This window comes from Urocitellus parryii, chromosome Y (genome assembly GCF_045843805.1).
Source record: "Urocitellus parryii isolate mUroPar1 chromosome Y, mUroPar1.hap1, whole genome shotgun sequence".
In the NCBI taxonomy this organism is placed as follows: domain Eukaryota; kingdom Metazoa; phylum Chordata; class Mammalia; order Rodentia; family Sciuridae; genus Urocitellus; species Urocitellus parryii.
In genome coordinates, this window is record NC_135548.1 from 3097576 (window position 1) to 3113823 (window position 16248).

General features: G+C 45.1%; 1 protein-coding gene across 1 annotated transcript in view; it reads left to right on the forward strand.

Moving 5' to 3' along the window:
• Positions 1 to 16248, forward strand: part of LOC144251039 (protein Shroom2-like) — a 131626-nt gene that overhangs the window by 73575 nt on the left and 41803 nt on the right. Inside the window, exons 3-5 of the mRNA XM_077794168.1 lie at positions 5109 to 5240; positions 7865 to 10307; positions 11862 to 11962. Of these exons, the coding sequence (XP_077650294.1) occupies positions 5109 to 5240; positions 7865 to 10307; positions 11862 to 11962 (2676 nt within the window). The remainder of the gene's footprint in view (positions 1 to 5108; positions 5241 to 7864; positions 10308 to 11861; positions 11963 to 16248) is intronic.

Sequence of the window (16248 nt, forward strand, 5' to 3'; positions counted from 1 at the left end):
AGCTCTTTCCCCCTCTTCCCCACCCCAAGGATCCCAAAGCATCCTACTTGCCTGTGCTCCCTGTGAGACTTGCCCCTCCAGGCCTGTGCACTCTGTCTACCCTCTCCAAGCCCTGGAACTCGTTCCAGTCCCTGAGCCCCTGGAGTATATTCAATTCTTCCCTACCCTCTCGCCAGCTGCCGCACTGACGAGATGAGCTAGGTTTAAAAGAGCTGGCTTCAACATTAAGATAAGAAAACAGCAAAGAAACACGCAACACACAAACATGAGTTTCTCGGATTGAGGGTAGGGTGGCTCTGTGAGTCAGCTGGGAAAAAGAGCGTGCATTCAGAATCTATTTTTATAGGGGGGACCCACAAAGAAGATTCGAAGGAATGTTCTGCACCAAATAAGGAAGGGGATAAGATTTCAAAGGCAGAGTCTTGCTTCATGATGTCTGGTAGTCAGCAGATTGATTGACATCTTGGCAAGTCACACCCATCTCGGGTGCTGTGTGGGATCACAGGCAGAGCAAGAGGAAAGCGCACTTGCATCTCACAGCCCAATCAGTGTGCAATGCCACACCTGCCCCTCATATAGCTCCAATGCACACAGCTCACACACACAGCCCATGGATGGCTCATGACACTACTCCACCCTTTATAGCAAGGCCTTTCCAACTTCTGATTCCTGGAGATCAAGAAGTCTTCCCTTACCTGAGTGCAGGCCAAGACCATCCCCTCCACCCTGAAGTCACCCCCCACCTCCCAGCTGATCAGCCTAGCCCCCAGCCAGCACGTCCTGTTACTCTCAACTGATGTGGGGAGGGAGAGGGTGTAATGGAACACAATTGTATTTATTTTAGGGGTTGGTATATCTTTTCTTTCTTCTAAAAGTTTATGAAAATACCCCAACACTAATAAGATTTTTTCTTTTTTCTTTTTGGAGGAAAGGGAAGGAATTCTGTCCTTCTGCATGAATAATAAAGATTTCACTGAAGCAGCCCTTCTAACAGTAAAAAGAAACAGAATATTTGACATCTGAATCTGTTATGTTTCATTGTCAGTGACATCTTAGCATTGTTTTTGTATTTTTGATCTGAATGCTGTCTTTAAAAAAAAGTCCCTAAAGATTTCCTAGCATATAAAATTGTTTTTAAAAATTACAGTAAGTGTACCGTGAGCCTGAGTTCAGTCCTGAGGACCACGGAGGAAAAAAATTAAATCAGTTTTGGTGTAGAATTGGTGAGTGTATGGGAAAGGATTTCAGGAAAACCCTGGAAATTGTCTCTCTCTTTCTCTTTGTAAAAGGATTGAACTCAGGGGTGCTTAACCACTGAGCCACATCCCCAGCCCTTTCTGTTGTTTTTTTTTGTTTTTTTTTTTTTGAGAAAGGATCTCATTAAGTTACTTAGGGCCTCACTAAGTTGCTGAAGCTGGCTTTGAACTTGCAGTCCTCCTCCTTCAGCTCCACCAGGTCACTGGAATTCAGGCATGGCCACTGTGCCCAGCCTCTTTCATTTTTTGTAAGGAATCATTAGAACGTCATGGGTGAAATCTTTGTTATTCATTTTGTGGTGTGGGGAAGTGGGTACAAACTTGGTGCATTCAGAGGCCCCAGCATCAAGGTGCTTGGCTGGCTGTCTTACCATGGCACATACTGCAGAATGTCTGTGGCCTGCTCATTGGATCCTGTGCTTCCATGGGTGAGGTAGTTTAAAGCCGCTTCACTTTGTATCTTGCTGAGAAGGGAATCTCAAATCTCCTGTTCTGTAAGTTTCACTGCTGCCTAGGAGTGGGTAAACAGAGCCAGTGGGACCATGAGTATGGGTGAGCTGTAGATGGCGCCAGAGCACTCTGTCCCCAACTCCAGGGCCTTGGAATAGGAAGCAGCATGCAGGTGCTTCTCCTCAAGGGCAGCTGTTGCCAGGCATCAGAAGTGCTGATGAAGAGAAACCAGCCTGACCCTGACCCTTGGTTGATTTCCAGTTATGTTTGTGATGCACCGGGAAATTCAGAGCATATACATGAGAGACATTTCTCTGTCCCCAATAGCTCTGGCATTTTCAGTGCTAGTACAGAGGAGGGGAACCCTTTTTGCCAAGCATCTTTGCTCTGTATTAGGTAGCCCTCATGAATGTCCTCACTGTGGACTCTGTCTTTGTGAAATAGACACTTGCATTGTGTGTCATCTTTTTACAAAGGAGCCTCTGGGTGGGTTTGCATTCCTTTCTTGCTTCACTGGGCATTGCTCCTTATCTTCGGACAGCTCCCAAAGACATGAGCCAGGTGAGATGCATTTTATGAAAGTGCTAGAAGTTCACTCTCCTTAGCATCACATGGAACAAGAAACGTTTTGATCAGATGGCTAGCTGTTCAAGTCCACATTAGTTGGAAGCTGAATATTGTCGTTATAGAATAAACTTGAGGGCAAAAGAGTAAATCTGAAATGTTTTCATTAATTATTATAAGTTTTTAAAAAACAGTCTTTAGGTTTTCACAGAGTAATATTTGGTCAGAGATGGAATTGCTTGGCTGTGTCAGCTGCTAGATTGCTTCTGTGGTCACTGTCTGATTCACTTACAAAATGAATAAGTAAGTTGTCATTAACTCATGAGATCATTGGAAGGGTGAGGGTTTATTTTATTTTTTTTTTGTTTATTCTGCTAGTGTAGGTTAATGTTATCTACCATACTGCTCTCCCCTCTGATAGTAACTAAGCTTGACTCCACTTCATATTCAAATTTGTGTGTTTGGTGCCTGGAGGTGGTGCATTTTCTTCTACAGTTCTGAAGGTGAAGCTCTAGGTACTTGGAAAGGAAAGTGCTTGCTGGATACTTTCAGAAGCAGATTTATAATTGTTATACTCTGTTCTATTCATCTTTGCTGCATCAAAAGTCAACCTGAAATTAGTGGCATAAAATAAAATTTCCAGGGCTGGGGTTGTGGCTCAGTGGTAGAGCACTTGCCTAGCATGCATGAGGCACTGGATTCGATCCTCAGCACCGCGTAAAAATAAAACAAAGATATTGTATCCACCTAAAACTGAAAAATAAGTATTAAAAAAATAGAACTTCCAGTTATGAAATTGCATGACCACAGAGCAGTTTACCTGTAGGTAGGTACATAGAAGTGTACTATATGTTAGAGCTGATTATTTTGAGATTAAAAATTTGCTGAAGATAATCCCCCAGCAGTGGTTATTTACACTTGAAGGTTGGGTGAGTATGCAAGGGATTGGGGGGACAGAGACTTGACATTCATTTTTAAGTATTCAATGTATTTTATGAAGACAGATTTTATTGCTAATATTCTTTACATGTGCTTGCTAATGATAGCTTTTTTGGGAAAAGATTTCCTTCTCCCCATGGAGCATTGCTGCCCAGCTGATCCCAGATAGAACCTCAGGCATTCCTGTGGCAGGGTGCAAAGAGTGTCACCACAAGTGTTAGGCATTTTCTTTTCTCAGCCTTCTTTTTCTTCCTCTTCACCTCCAGTTTCAGTCAGTCTAGTTTATTTCTGTCATTAATTAATTATAAAGAACAATGAAAGAAGTCATGGATATTCTGGCACAGAAAAAGCCAGCTGAAAATGAAATTCACATGGCCAGAGCCTTTCTTACGAGGATTTTGAGAAATTCTATGTGGTACGGTCTTGGTTTTATAATTACTTATTTCTCTGGTGCAATGAATTCCTGTTTCACATGTATTTTTTTTTTTTAGTTCATGGGAAACTATTATAAAGTCAACATACTCCACATTTTACCACTCATAAGTTTTCTCATTAAAGTTATCCAAGTCATCAAAAGGTTTGTTTTAAATGCTTTTCAGTTCTGTTTTGGAAGTTATTCTTCATTATATAATATTCTTTGATGTTTTCACCCACTAGGGAAAATGTCTAATCTCTCTCTATAAAAGTACCTAAAGAATGCTCAGTTGAGTTCTTTCTCCATTTTTGATTGGTCTATAAATTGTCCAAGGTGAGGTCATTTCTGTCTCAAATTAGAAAAGTGGAAAGTAAAGCTAGCTTCAAATAGTAACTTTGAAGACGAGAGCTTGGGTGGGTCTGTATATCTGACAACATCTAGTCATCTTTGCTGCATCAAAAGTCAACCTGAAATTAGTGGCATGAAGTAGAATTTCCAGGGCTGGGGTTGTGGCTCAGTGGTAGAGTGCTTGCCTCTACCACTGGAGAGACTCCATTATGTAAGTTACCAGCATCCCTAGAGACTTCAGCTGGACACACCTGGTGACACCTGACCTGGGCAGGTGTGCCCACATCTGGGAAGGTGCAGATGGTGGCGTGGGAACCTGGCAAGGTTCAGACCATGTAGAGAGGCCCTGGCTGGAAGGGACTCAAGCCTGTTGGTGCAGGACATCAAGGTCATTCAGTGGTTGAGCTGACAGTACATATGGAGAGACTCAGAAGAAGTTGACTCTCCTAGTCTTGGTTAATGACAAGACAGCTGGATTTACTTAGCTAGCAAATAGAGATATGCAGTCTAAACCGTGCCCCTGTCAGCAGGGCATGTGGGCACACTGACTACTTCTCCACTTCAGTCCCTTCTCACCAAGGAGGCTCAGGGTTCTGTTCAAAGTTATACTACAAAAGACAGGAAAATGTGTTTGCATTCTATATTACAGGGGGAAGAGAGAGGGCAAGTTTTGTTTACTTAGTTATTTGGAATAAATTTTATTTATTTTTTACATGTATAAATAAATGTCTTAATTGACAAATTGCATGTATACATTTTTAATGTTTTTTAGATGTTGACGAACCTTTATATTTTTATATCCATTTATTTATATGTGGTGCTGAGAATCGAACCCAGTGCCTCACATGTGCCAGGCAAATGCTCTACTACTGAGCCATAACCCCAGCCCAAATTGCATGTATTTTTGGATAACTGCTTCACATTTTGGAGCTTGTGATTGCCACTCTGCTTTTGCGCAAAAGGATCACTCATAAAATCTGAAATGAATAAGCCTGCGTGCATGGATATGGTGGGAAGCACGGGGTGCTGCAGATCCCTCCCGGACAGGTGCAACTGATCTCTGTTCCTGGGCTCCTGTCTTGGCACACATGTATCTAGGGTGTCAAATTTCCTCACATGTCTGCATTCTTTTCCAGGAGGAGTGAGCTGAGCTGGAGGCCTCACTCCTGGCACGCCACCAAGTTCTCCGATGGACACCCTGAGCCAGTCTCCTCTCAGTTCCCTGCTGCCAGTGGCTGCCCTTCCTGGCACAGCCGACACCATGCGAGGTAGATGCCCATTTTCCAGGAGGATGTAAAATCTGTAATAGTCTGCAGATGCTCAGATATTCCAGTGTGCTTCTTGACTTCAGAATGACTTTGACATTTCTCATCAGAAAACTCAATGCTTGAGTAGAGTTAGAACTGAATTTTTCACTAAGGAGGCATATGGGTGAGGGTGGAAAACAACTATAATAATGAAACTAAATGACAGTGCAATAATAAGCAAGCATACTTTCTCTCATGTGTCAGGGTGTTAGTGGCAGATAGCATAGTTTTGGGATGTGTGTGTTTATACATGTGTATGTATCCCCATGCATGTGTGAGTGTGCCTGTAAGCATATATGTGTGCATATCTGTGTGTATCTCTACGTATACTTGTATTTGAGTGTGCAAGTGTATCCATGTGCTTGTTAGTTTGTGTGTGTGTGTTTTGAAGCTAACATAACCATTTCAAAATCCATTTTTGGCTATTAATAAATGTCAGCTGCAAAACTACAAAGAAAAGTACTGAAGTAGTGTGAAGGAATTACCTCTCAAATACAGTATTTATTACTTGTTTAAGGTAGTGAGAAGTTGGTATTTTTGAAAAGCCATAGATTCTCAACTGAGTCATAAAACTTAAGTGAAAAATGGGCTTTTCATTTCAAAACTAAGTGACTTTAATAGCATCTCCACTTAGTCTATGTGACTAAACACCCCCACCCTCCGAACTGGGGATTTAACCCAGGGAAGCTTAACCACTGAGTGACATCCCTGCTCACTCCTCTTTTTGAGATGGGGTCTCACTAAGTTGCTTAGGGTCTTGCTAAGTTGCTGAAGCTGCCTTCGAATTTGTGGTCCTCCTGCCTCAGCCTCCTGAGTCCCAGCAGTTACAGACATGCACCATCATGTCCAGCTGGCAGTCTCTTAATTAGAAATGAGTACTGCCCACATCTGTGTGGAAACTGTACTTAGTGTTGTTTCTGTCTGCCTGGAGTTAAGAACTTGTGGAAGAATCGTCCCTGGTGGGAGAATTTCAGGAACATGCAGTATTTCTGGTGATGCTGGTTCTGCCCTTAGAGGATGCAGTATAAAAACCTCATGTGACCAGCCAGTCCATTCTCCTCACTACACCCTTGTGCTTGTCATACTGCCTTCTTTCCCATCCTTGTTCTCCCCAAACCTAATTTAACCATGGCTTTTTTTTCTTGCTTGAAGCATGAATAACACAGCTTTGTGAAACTTCAAGGGAAGAATCTAATATCCTGGATGAATATCTGTATCATTAAGATATATGAGTCATAGCATACAGTTACTATGTCAGAGAATATTTAATATCTTGATCAACCCTTTATTCCTCCTTCTTAGACATCATCCTGATTAGGAATATGTGATTTTTGTTGTTCGTGTATAGCACTAGTGAATCACAAGGTTTAATCATTTACCTGAACACAAGCAGCATATGATCTTGCTGGGAAAGCCTGTTGCTTCTTTTAAATATCAAACCAACTGAGCGTTTAGAGAAGAGCTAATCATACTCTGATATTTGGGTTTGGAAAAGAAATGTTATCCCTAAAGTCTCTTTTTTAACTTTAAAATTGTTCTCATTTGTTTACTTCCTTTGGGTGAATAATCCATAATAAGAATCTTTGGAACTGGGTGCAATGGCACACGTCTGTAATCCCAGCTCCTTGGGAGGCCAAGGCAGGAGGATGGCAGTTTGAGACGAGCTTCGGCAACTTAGCAGGATCCCTTCTCAAAAAACAGGGGTCTGGTGGTGTAGCTCAGTGGTAGACCAAAAAATAAAAAAAGAACTGGGTGTGTGGGCTGGGGTTGTAGCTCAGTAGCAGAGAACTTGTCTCATACATGTGAGGATGAATAAACAAAACAAAGAACTGGGTATATAACTTAGTGATACAGTGCTTGCTTAGCATACACATAGCCCAATCTCTGGTACTATAAGGGGAAAACAAAGTAGGGAATCAGAAAATCATTGCATACACTGAAACAGGGGTCTGAAAGCCGTTCTTTAAAGGGTTAGATAGTAAATATTTTCAGCTTTTCAGGTCAGACAATCTCTGCCACTTATTCACTCTGCTATGGTGGTGCCAAAGCAGCCACAGCCAATACGTCGACAAATGGGTATAGCTGTGCTCCAGAAAACTTCATTTATGAACTGAATTTTGAATTTCATATAATTTTCATAGGTTACATGGGAGAAATATTATGCCTTTGATTTCTTTTGCCTTGACCATTTGATAAGATAAGAACCACTCTTACTTAGCTCATGAATTATCATTTACCAACACCTACAGTTAGCTGTTGATGGGCCATAGGAGTGTTCATCGAGGCATTGCCTCCTAGTGATGTAGGCATGAAGTTGGGAAAATGTGCTGGCATTGCAAGGGGTCTGTTTAAAAGCAGGTAGGACATAGTCTCTTCAGCCTGCTCTCAGAGCATCTCACCAGGCCACAATTGAGATGTGCCAAACTAAAATCTCAGACCCAGGGATCTTACATTAAGAAGTTATCATCTAGCATCTTCACCCTCCACAGAGTGCCAGCCAGCTCTGTTCACAATTCCGTTGCCCTCTGATCTTGCCCTTTGTTGTCACTGGATGCTAAAGCAAACCATTCTTCTTGTTTTTGTAGTTCTTCCTCCCATGACCTGTCTGGCTCCTGGGAGCAGACGAACCTGCAGCGCACTTCTGACCACTTCAGCTCCCTGGGGAGCGTGGATAGCCTGGACCACTCCTCCCAGCCCTCTGGACGCCTCTCAGCTGCCAAGTCCAACAGCAGCATTGACCACCTGAGCAGCCACAGCAAGAGGGACTCGGCTTACGGCTCATTTTCCACCAGCTCCAGCACCCCTGACCACACTTTGCCCAAGGCCGATGCCTCGTCTGCAGAGAACATCCTCTACAAAGTTGGCCTTTGGGAGGCCTCTAGGCATAGCAGCCGGCAAGGCCAGGCCATGAGTGATCCTCAGGTCCCAGAGGACAGGTCACTGTGTTTCCCAGCCAGGGTACCTAATGATAGCAGTAAAAGCCCCTGGCCAGAGGACAATGCTGAGCCTAAGTTGGCCACTTCTGGGAGATCCAGTTTTGGGCCAGTTTGGTATGTTCCTGACAAGAAAAAAAACTCTTCTTCCCCCCCTCCTCCCCCACCTCCTCTGCGCAGTGATAGCTTTGCCGCCACCAAGAGCCATGAGAAGGTGCAAGGCCCTCCATTCTCAGAGGCGGCCACCACGCAGCACTTTACAGCCCTGGCTCGGGCTCAACCCCGCAGTGATTGGAGACCAGAGAGGACTGATCGGCGAAGGCTGGTATGCCCGAGTAGTGGGAAGGAAGTGGGAGGCCATGGCTACCCGCTGGAGGGCCACACGGACTGTGGTTGGCTGTGCTTAGATGACAGGGCAGGCAGTTCCCTAGGGGCTCCCGACAGGCTGTTCGGCACAGAGGTGCATTTCCGGCAACCTCACCCTGGGGGTCAGCACCTGCGCCAATGCAGTGACCAAAGCCACAGGGCCCCTGTGTCACCAAAGGAACTGCAGCGGGTGGCCCTCTCTGGAGGTCGGCAGGAGCCTCCCGCCACACACCACCAAGATGACAACCCCTCTGTGGGGAGGTGGCCCAGTGCTGCCAACCAAAAGGTGGACAGTGGTGGGTTGAGCCACTATCACAGCGTGCCTTCCAGGCAGCCCTTGCAGGGAAGCACCCAGGTGACAAAGCTCCGTGGGGAGTCTTGGCCTTCGGATGCAGCCTCGGGAGCCCTGGAGCATGTTCCCACACACCTGATGGGCCAGAGCCCACGATGCTACCTACCTCAGCATGAGCAGGCTCTGGATGCCCCGGAGAGAGAGCAATGTCCCCTACTGGATTCAGGGGCCGAAGGCTGCTTCTCGGGAATCCAAGAGCCTCCCAGAGCCAGCCGTGCTGAGAAAGCCAGTCCACAGAAGACAGCTGAGGGCTTCAAGTGGGCGGAGGGAGAGAGCAGCAGAATCTCTCGCCAGAGGACACCCATGCTGCACTCCCTGACCCAGGAGGGGATGTGCCAGCCCGAGAATGGCCAGGATGGTGGCACTGAGAAGCTACCGCCATTCGATGCCCAGGTGGGTAAGCCAACACGGAGAAGTGACCGATTTGCCACCACTCTGAGGAATGAGATCCAGATGCGTAGAGCCAAGCTGCAGAAAAGCAGGAGCACGGTGACGCTGGCTGGAGCCAGTGAGGCCGAGGACAGTGCCAGCAGCTGGACAGCTGAGGTGGGTGGCACCCTAGAAGGTTCCTTCTCTAGCACCTATAAAGACCACCTGAAAGAGGCCCAAGCACGGGTCCTGAGAGCCACCTCCTTTAAGCGCCGGGATTTAGACCCCAACCCAGTGGACCAGTATCCCGGGTCACTAGAACACAGGACTGGGGATCACAGTACCTTATCTTCATTCCCTCAGGAGCCAAACTCTGTCCCCCACTTCTGTGAGGCAGGACTGGCCAAGCCACCCTCATCTGGAGGTGGCATGCCCTACGTTCCTCGTATTGGAGGCCGGAAACGGTTCACAGCCGAGCAGAAACTGAAGTCGTACTCTGAACCAGAGAAAATGAATGAGGTGGGGCTCTCGGTGGATTGCAGCCCTCACCAGCATCCCACGCCACCCGAGGATACTGTGGGCACATTTGCTGACCGGTGGAAGTTTTTTGAGGAAACAAGCAAACCCCTCCTCCAGAGACCAGGCCAGAGACAAGCTCTATGTGGAGTCCCGAGGGAGAAGGTGGAGAGGCCGCGGACAGCAGGCCACAGGAGTGAGGGGGCAGACTCTGGGTTCCAGACTAGGTCTCGTGCCACTTCCTTTGGAGAAATCCTCATTGGTCACAGGGAGGCAGAAAAGTTCAGGAAATTAGACCCACCTCAGAGACTTGGGACCTTTGCAGAGTACCAAGCCTCTTGGAAGGAGCAGAGGAAGCCCCTGGAGGCCAAGAGTGCTGGGCGGTATCACTCAGCAGATGACATTCTGGATGTGGGTTTGGACCAGCACCAGAGGCCACAGTACGTCCATGAAAGGTCCCGGTCGTCACCACCCACAGACCACTACACACAGGTAAGCATCCTGCTATGAGCAAGGGCCTAGTCTGCCCCAACCTTGACCTTGAGACATCTACAGGACGTACCCAGAATAGGATGGCCTGTATCACTGCAGGTGAGAGGGCCTTAGGGACGGAATTGGCACCTGCATGGAAGTTTGAAACACTATACCTCTGCAAACCCACATCTTTTGTTCTTAGCCTCCTTTTCCGAATCCCTTGCTTCATAGTCTTTCCCCTTAATTAGTTGTCCCACCTTCATGCTAAACAAGGAATTTGGGGAGCTGGATAGGGTGGGAGAGAGTGCTTTAGAAAATGCTAATGCACCTCTCTGAAATGAAAACACGTGTTTTAGCTAAGGGCTTAACATCTGATAGCCAATTGTCAAACATTGATGCCACTTAATATTTATCTTTTTTAAAAATTTATAAGCACTCTTAGGATTATTCTGGGATAAAGTGGATTTAAAAATGCAGTGAACTATTGCACTATTTTAAGTGACAGTTTTGATGCTGAGCATTAACTCCTATCTTTCTTGAAAACCACATATTCGTATTAGTACTTCAAAGTCCACAATCTTTCCCTCTCCCTTTCTTCTGTCTCTCTGTCCTTCTGTCTCCTTTTTCTTTTTTTGACTTTATTTTATTTATATTTATGTGGTGCTGAGGATTCAACCTAGCGGCCTCTCACGTGCTAGATGAGCGCTCTACCACTGAGCCACAATCCCAGACCCCTATCTGCTTTTTCTGCTTATTCCATCTGCATCTGTATGTTTCAGAGAAAAACATTGTTGCAGTAATAGATTGTTTCTGTGTGTGTGTGTGTGTGTGTGTGTGTGTGTGTGTGTGTGTGTGTATGTTTCTCCATACTGAGCATTGATCCCAGGGGTGCTCTACCTCTGAGCTACATTGCCACCCTTTTATATTTTATTTTGAGGCACACTATTATTCAGTTGCCCAGGCTGGCCTCAAACTTGCTGTCCTCCTGCCTTAGCCTCCCAGGTAGTGTGGGTTATCAGCATATGCCACCATGCCTGACCAGATGCAGTCACCTGTAAAAGAACCAGTAATAGCCTTAATGCAGGGTGTCCAGAATGTGCATGGAGGCCTCCTGGTGCTGAGAGCCCATGCAGACACTGCGAGATTTTGTTTCTGCTCCCTTGCTGCCTGGCTTTGGGCTGTTAGAGTGACCTCTGGGAATTCTGTGCTTGTTCAGTCAAGAGTGAAGAATTCCAGCTTCCAACAAGTCCACGATGACTTGTGACCAGCTGTCTTTTGTTTGATTTCTTTTGACCAGTGTGTCACATGGTTTCACAGGCTTCATGTAGGAGTTCTATTTCCTGTCCAGAAGTGGATGCTGGGGTCTTAGGTCAGTCATCTCAATGAAACGCTTTGTAGAGCTGAATGGGCATGTTCCGTGGCTGGGTCTCAGTCCGAGACAACAGGCAGCGTCACTGGCGTTGTGGGACAGGCGTGCAGGGCTAACCCACAAATGAGGGGTTTCCTAATAACAGATGAGATGTCTTAGGAGAGCAGCCTGGTGACTGGTCGTCTCATGTGCTGCCTTTGCAGGAAGTGGCTGTCAAGCCGCGAAGGCAGTCAGAGGAGCCGAGTGGGCATCAAGAAGCAGTTCTCTCCACATTCTGTGCCGAGGAGGGACAGTCCGCTGTACGGTAGGTGAAATTTAGATTTGGGATTGCTAAAAATATGACTTGGGGACTTTTTTTTTTTTTTTAATGGATGGTGAATGCTGGGCTGACATGGGCTGTGTAGTTTTTCCCAAACCCAAAGTAACTGTAACCAAGCATGATTTCTGATCCCCATGATACCCTGGAGTTCTGAGCAGAGCCCATGTGCCCCCTAGCCCTGCCCAAAGAAGCATTGCCATGGTGGCATTTTTGTTCTTAAAATACACGCTGTGTTTTCTGTGTAGTGAGATGCTTTATGGGAACAATATGTAAAGTCCAGTTTAGCATACTTGAAACTAAGTGCTTTGTACAGAAGTCTACGGCTGAAAGGATGCTTTCACCATCCATCCGCTCACAGCTGTGTTTGTGGGCCAAGGTCTCAGATGCAATTGCAGTTGCATCTAAGGATTCTCATTCAGAAAGGAGTAAGGCAAGCCTTTCTAAATTGGACTGATTTAATGAGTTAATTTTGAGATTGAAAATAGAAGTCAAGTCAGTTGGTGGCAGCAGGGTGCTAGTGTTGCCTCCATGATTTTAGGCAGTTGCACAGACAGCTGTTTAGTTGTGGGAGGATGGGATTTGGATTAAATATATACCATAATCCTGACTTTTCTGCATGAAGAGGGCAGGAGAGGAGAGTGTGCATCTTTGCAGAGGATATGGTGTAACCTTGCTTTATAAGGGCTGATGGACACATGGAAATCAATACACGGATGGAGATCTGAGAGGATTTTTCTCTTGTCTTGGGAATCTTGTTTGATTGGTGCAATGTTCAAATTAAATGCTGGCCCCAACGCTCAGGTTCCTTTGCAGAAATAGCCACTTTAGATGTTTACTTTCAAGAGCCTATGTGATGGGATTTTATTTCATTTGGCTTGAAACTGAATGCTATTAACTTCATACAAAAAGATCCAATACTTATGTGATTCTGAGGCAACAGGATTGATACGGAGTGTGTGCCTGTGTAGGAAGCCCCTGCAATTACAGATCAGTCTGCGTGGCTAAAATGAACCCAGGGTAAGAGAAGCTGGTGAATAATCCACCTACAGAACTTAGCAGTGTCTGAGGAGCACAATTACAGCTTTATTACTGTGGCTTCTGAGTGAGTCACGTGCCATATGCCAGCTGTGGTCTGTTTGCAAAGCTGGCTTCCAGGCGCCTCTGCAGTTGTGGGGCCAGCTGTGCAGTGCACGGCTGGCAGGGGCTGGCAGCTACCTCTACACACATGGTGCTTTCTCTGCTCCTGCACTCTGTTCCATGCCATGAGCATGTAAACTGTGCAGAGGACACGCATGGTGGTTGGGGCATAGCTCCACTCCTGTGCATAGAGACTGTCACTGCTAATAGGGATAATGTGCATCCTATTTGTGTGCAAAAGTAGCACTATCCATACTGAGAGGGTCAGGAGGAAGAAAGGAGGGGCCATGTGCTTTTTTAAAATCATAGCTGTGTCTTCCAGCAGACTACATAAACACTCTGAAGAAATTAGTTCCAGAAGCCGCCTGCTTTTGAGCTACAAACCCGGCAATTTTCAGAATTATTGTGTGTGTGTGTGCTTTTAAGAGCAGCAAGTCCCAATGAAATTCTAAAATATGACTATTAAAAAGTCATTTTCAGCTTTTCTCACGGACTGTTTAATTTTCTGAAGGATCAGCAAGAAAGAATATGCTTGAAAAATTAAATGTGAAGCTGACGTTGTAATATACGCCTATAATCCCAGTGACCCAAGAGGCCAAGACAGGAGGGTGGCAAGTTTGAGGCCGATCTGGGCATTTTAGTGAGACTTGATCTGAAAAATAAAAAAGGGCTGGGGGTATAGCTTGGTAATAGAGCACGCCTAGCTCAATTTAAAAAAAAGAAAAGAAAAGAAAAGTTAAGTGTGAAAATTATAGAAATAAAAGTTTATAATAAAGTTTATAATAATAGAAATAAAGTCTATTATGTGAAGATATAAAGATACCTAACAAAGTGCACAAGTTTAAAGTAAAATATGCTTTTATAATGAATAAATTACTAACTTGATAACTGATGCAAATAAAAAATGGTTTTTGTTGCTTTCTGTTGGGAATAACATGAAGAACGATGTTAGGAATTATTTTTGTATTTGCTGGCGTTCATCCAAGTCAAATGGAGATAACATCTTTTGTGAGGTTCAGGATCCTATAGAACCTCCCAGTGTAGGAGGGAAAGAATGTCACAAATATTTGCAACTGAAGGGGTGACCTGTAATTATAAATCTTTTAAACTTTCTATTGTGCATCAGAAGTCAGAGGAGAGAGTTCTGTGGCATTTGGGCAGATTACAGTAGTGATTGGACCCAAGGGAGCAGGTCTAGTGGATTTCACTTACCCCAGCTGACCCTAATGACCTGCCTCACAGATTTCATCTGCCTGGTCTTTCCACAGCAGCTTTCTGAGGTTTTGTACCAGGTCCTCAAGCTCAGACCCCAGCAGGGTCTGCTTCTTGCAAAGGGCCACACCCTGCCACTGGCCTTCCCTCCAAGACAGGGTGTGTGTATTCCCTGGGGCTGTTACATTGATCCTTTCACAGTTCTGGAGGCTGGCAGGCTGCTATTAAGATGCACTGTGTTCCTCCTGAGACCTCTCCTTGGCTTGTAGACTCTTCTGTGTCCTCATGTGATCTTTTGTCTGTGTGTGCTAATCTCCTCTTCATATAAAAAAACACGAGACAGATTGGATTAGGACCTACCCTAATGACTTCATTTTATTTTAACCATCTCTTTAAAGATTCTCCCTCCGAAATGTTGTAGTTTGAGATTTGGGGGGTTCTCCCTCCAAAATGTTGTAGTTTGAGATTTGGGGGGTTATGGCTTCAACATACTAATTTAGAAAGGAGTCACAATTCTGCCTGTAACACTTGGAGAGATGTCCCTGCTTCTCCCTTATGTCTTTTTGTGTGTATATGTGTGTGTGGGGGGGTGGTTTACCGGGGATTGAACTCAGGGGCACTTGACCACTGAGCCACATCCCCATTCTATATTGTATTTTATTTAAATACGGATTCTCATTGAGTTGCTTAGTGCCATGCTATTGCAGAGGCTAGCTTTGAACTCATGATCCTCCTGCCTCAGCCTGTGAGCTGTTGGGATTACAGGCATGCACCACTGTGCCTGGCTCCCTTATGTCTTCATACTAAAAAATTCAGTTGCTTTTGTTCTGAACTCTCTCAATCATTTCATCATTGAGCTGATGAGGTTTCACGTTTAGAACTGATGGGGAAACATTTCAAATGAATGGAAATGGGGATTTGGCAAAACCTGTGTGAAGGGCTTTACAGCAGTGTGTAACTACAACCTTAGAAATGCACACCCCTTCTGGTTCTGTAATTATTCTGTGTTAACTTTCAAAGTGGGTGCCTGTTGCATTGGGAACAATGGCATCCTCTGCAGACTGGGATGGCTTGGGGAGGATGGCAAATATCCTATTTGGATGTATCTGCCACACCCTTCTCCTGTTTTCTGGGAGCTGCCTCTTCACTCTTGCTGGACCAGACTGATAGCTCCTGGAAGACCAGGATTTTACTTTTTCATTTTTCAATACCCCGTATATCACACAGTTCCTACACAGATTGGGTGCTAAATAAATGAATAAATGGTTGGTTGGATGAGTGGACTGATTAAGGGACACATGGATGAGTGAACAGATGGATGGACATTCCTCAGGTGGGTGGGTGAATGAATGGTTAGTTACACGCATGCATGCATGGATGGATGGATGGATGAGTGGGCTTATAGTTGGAAGGAAAGATGGGTGGATAAATGGATGGGTATATGTATGTATATATAGATGGGAAAATGGGTGTTGGATGGATAGAAGGGTGGGTGGGTGGATGAACAAGAGTATATGAATTGATGGATGAATGGGTTTGGGAAAATGAGTGATTGAATGGATGGAAGGGTGGATGGGTGAACAGATAGGTATGTGGGTGGGTGGATGGATGGGAAATTAGTGGTTGGATAGATGAAAGAGTAAGTGGATGGATGGATGAGTAGATGGGTACATGGATAGGTGTGGCTGGCTGGCTGCATAGTTGGGGTGTATAAGTGAATGGACAGATAGATGATTGGAAGATTGGGTTGGTGGATGTATGAGTGGTAGATAAATTGACTCTCCTTGAGTTAGTTCTTGATCATTGTGAATACCAACCCCCGGTGACATATTTTGTTTGCTGAAGTTTTACTAAGATTGTAGTTTACATGCCAGTTAAGTATAACAGGCTTTTACTTATCTTTATGCTCTTGATTTAGAATC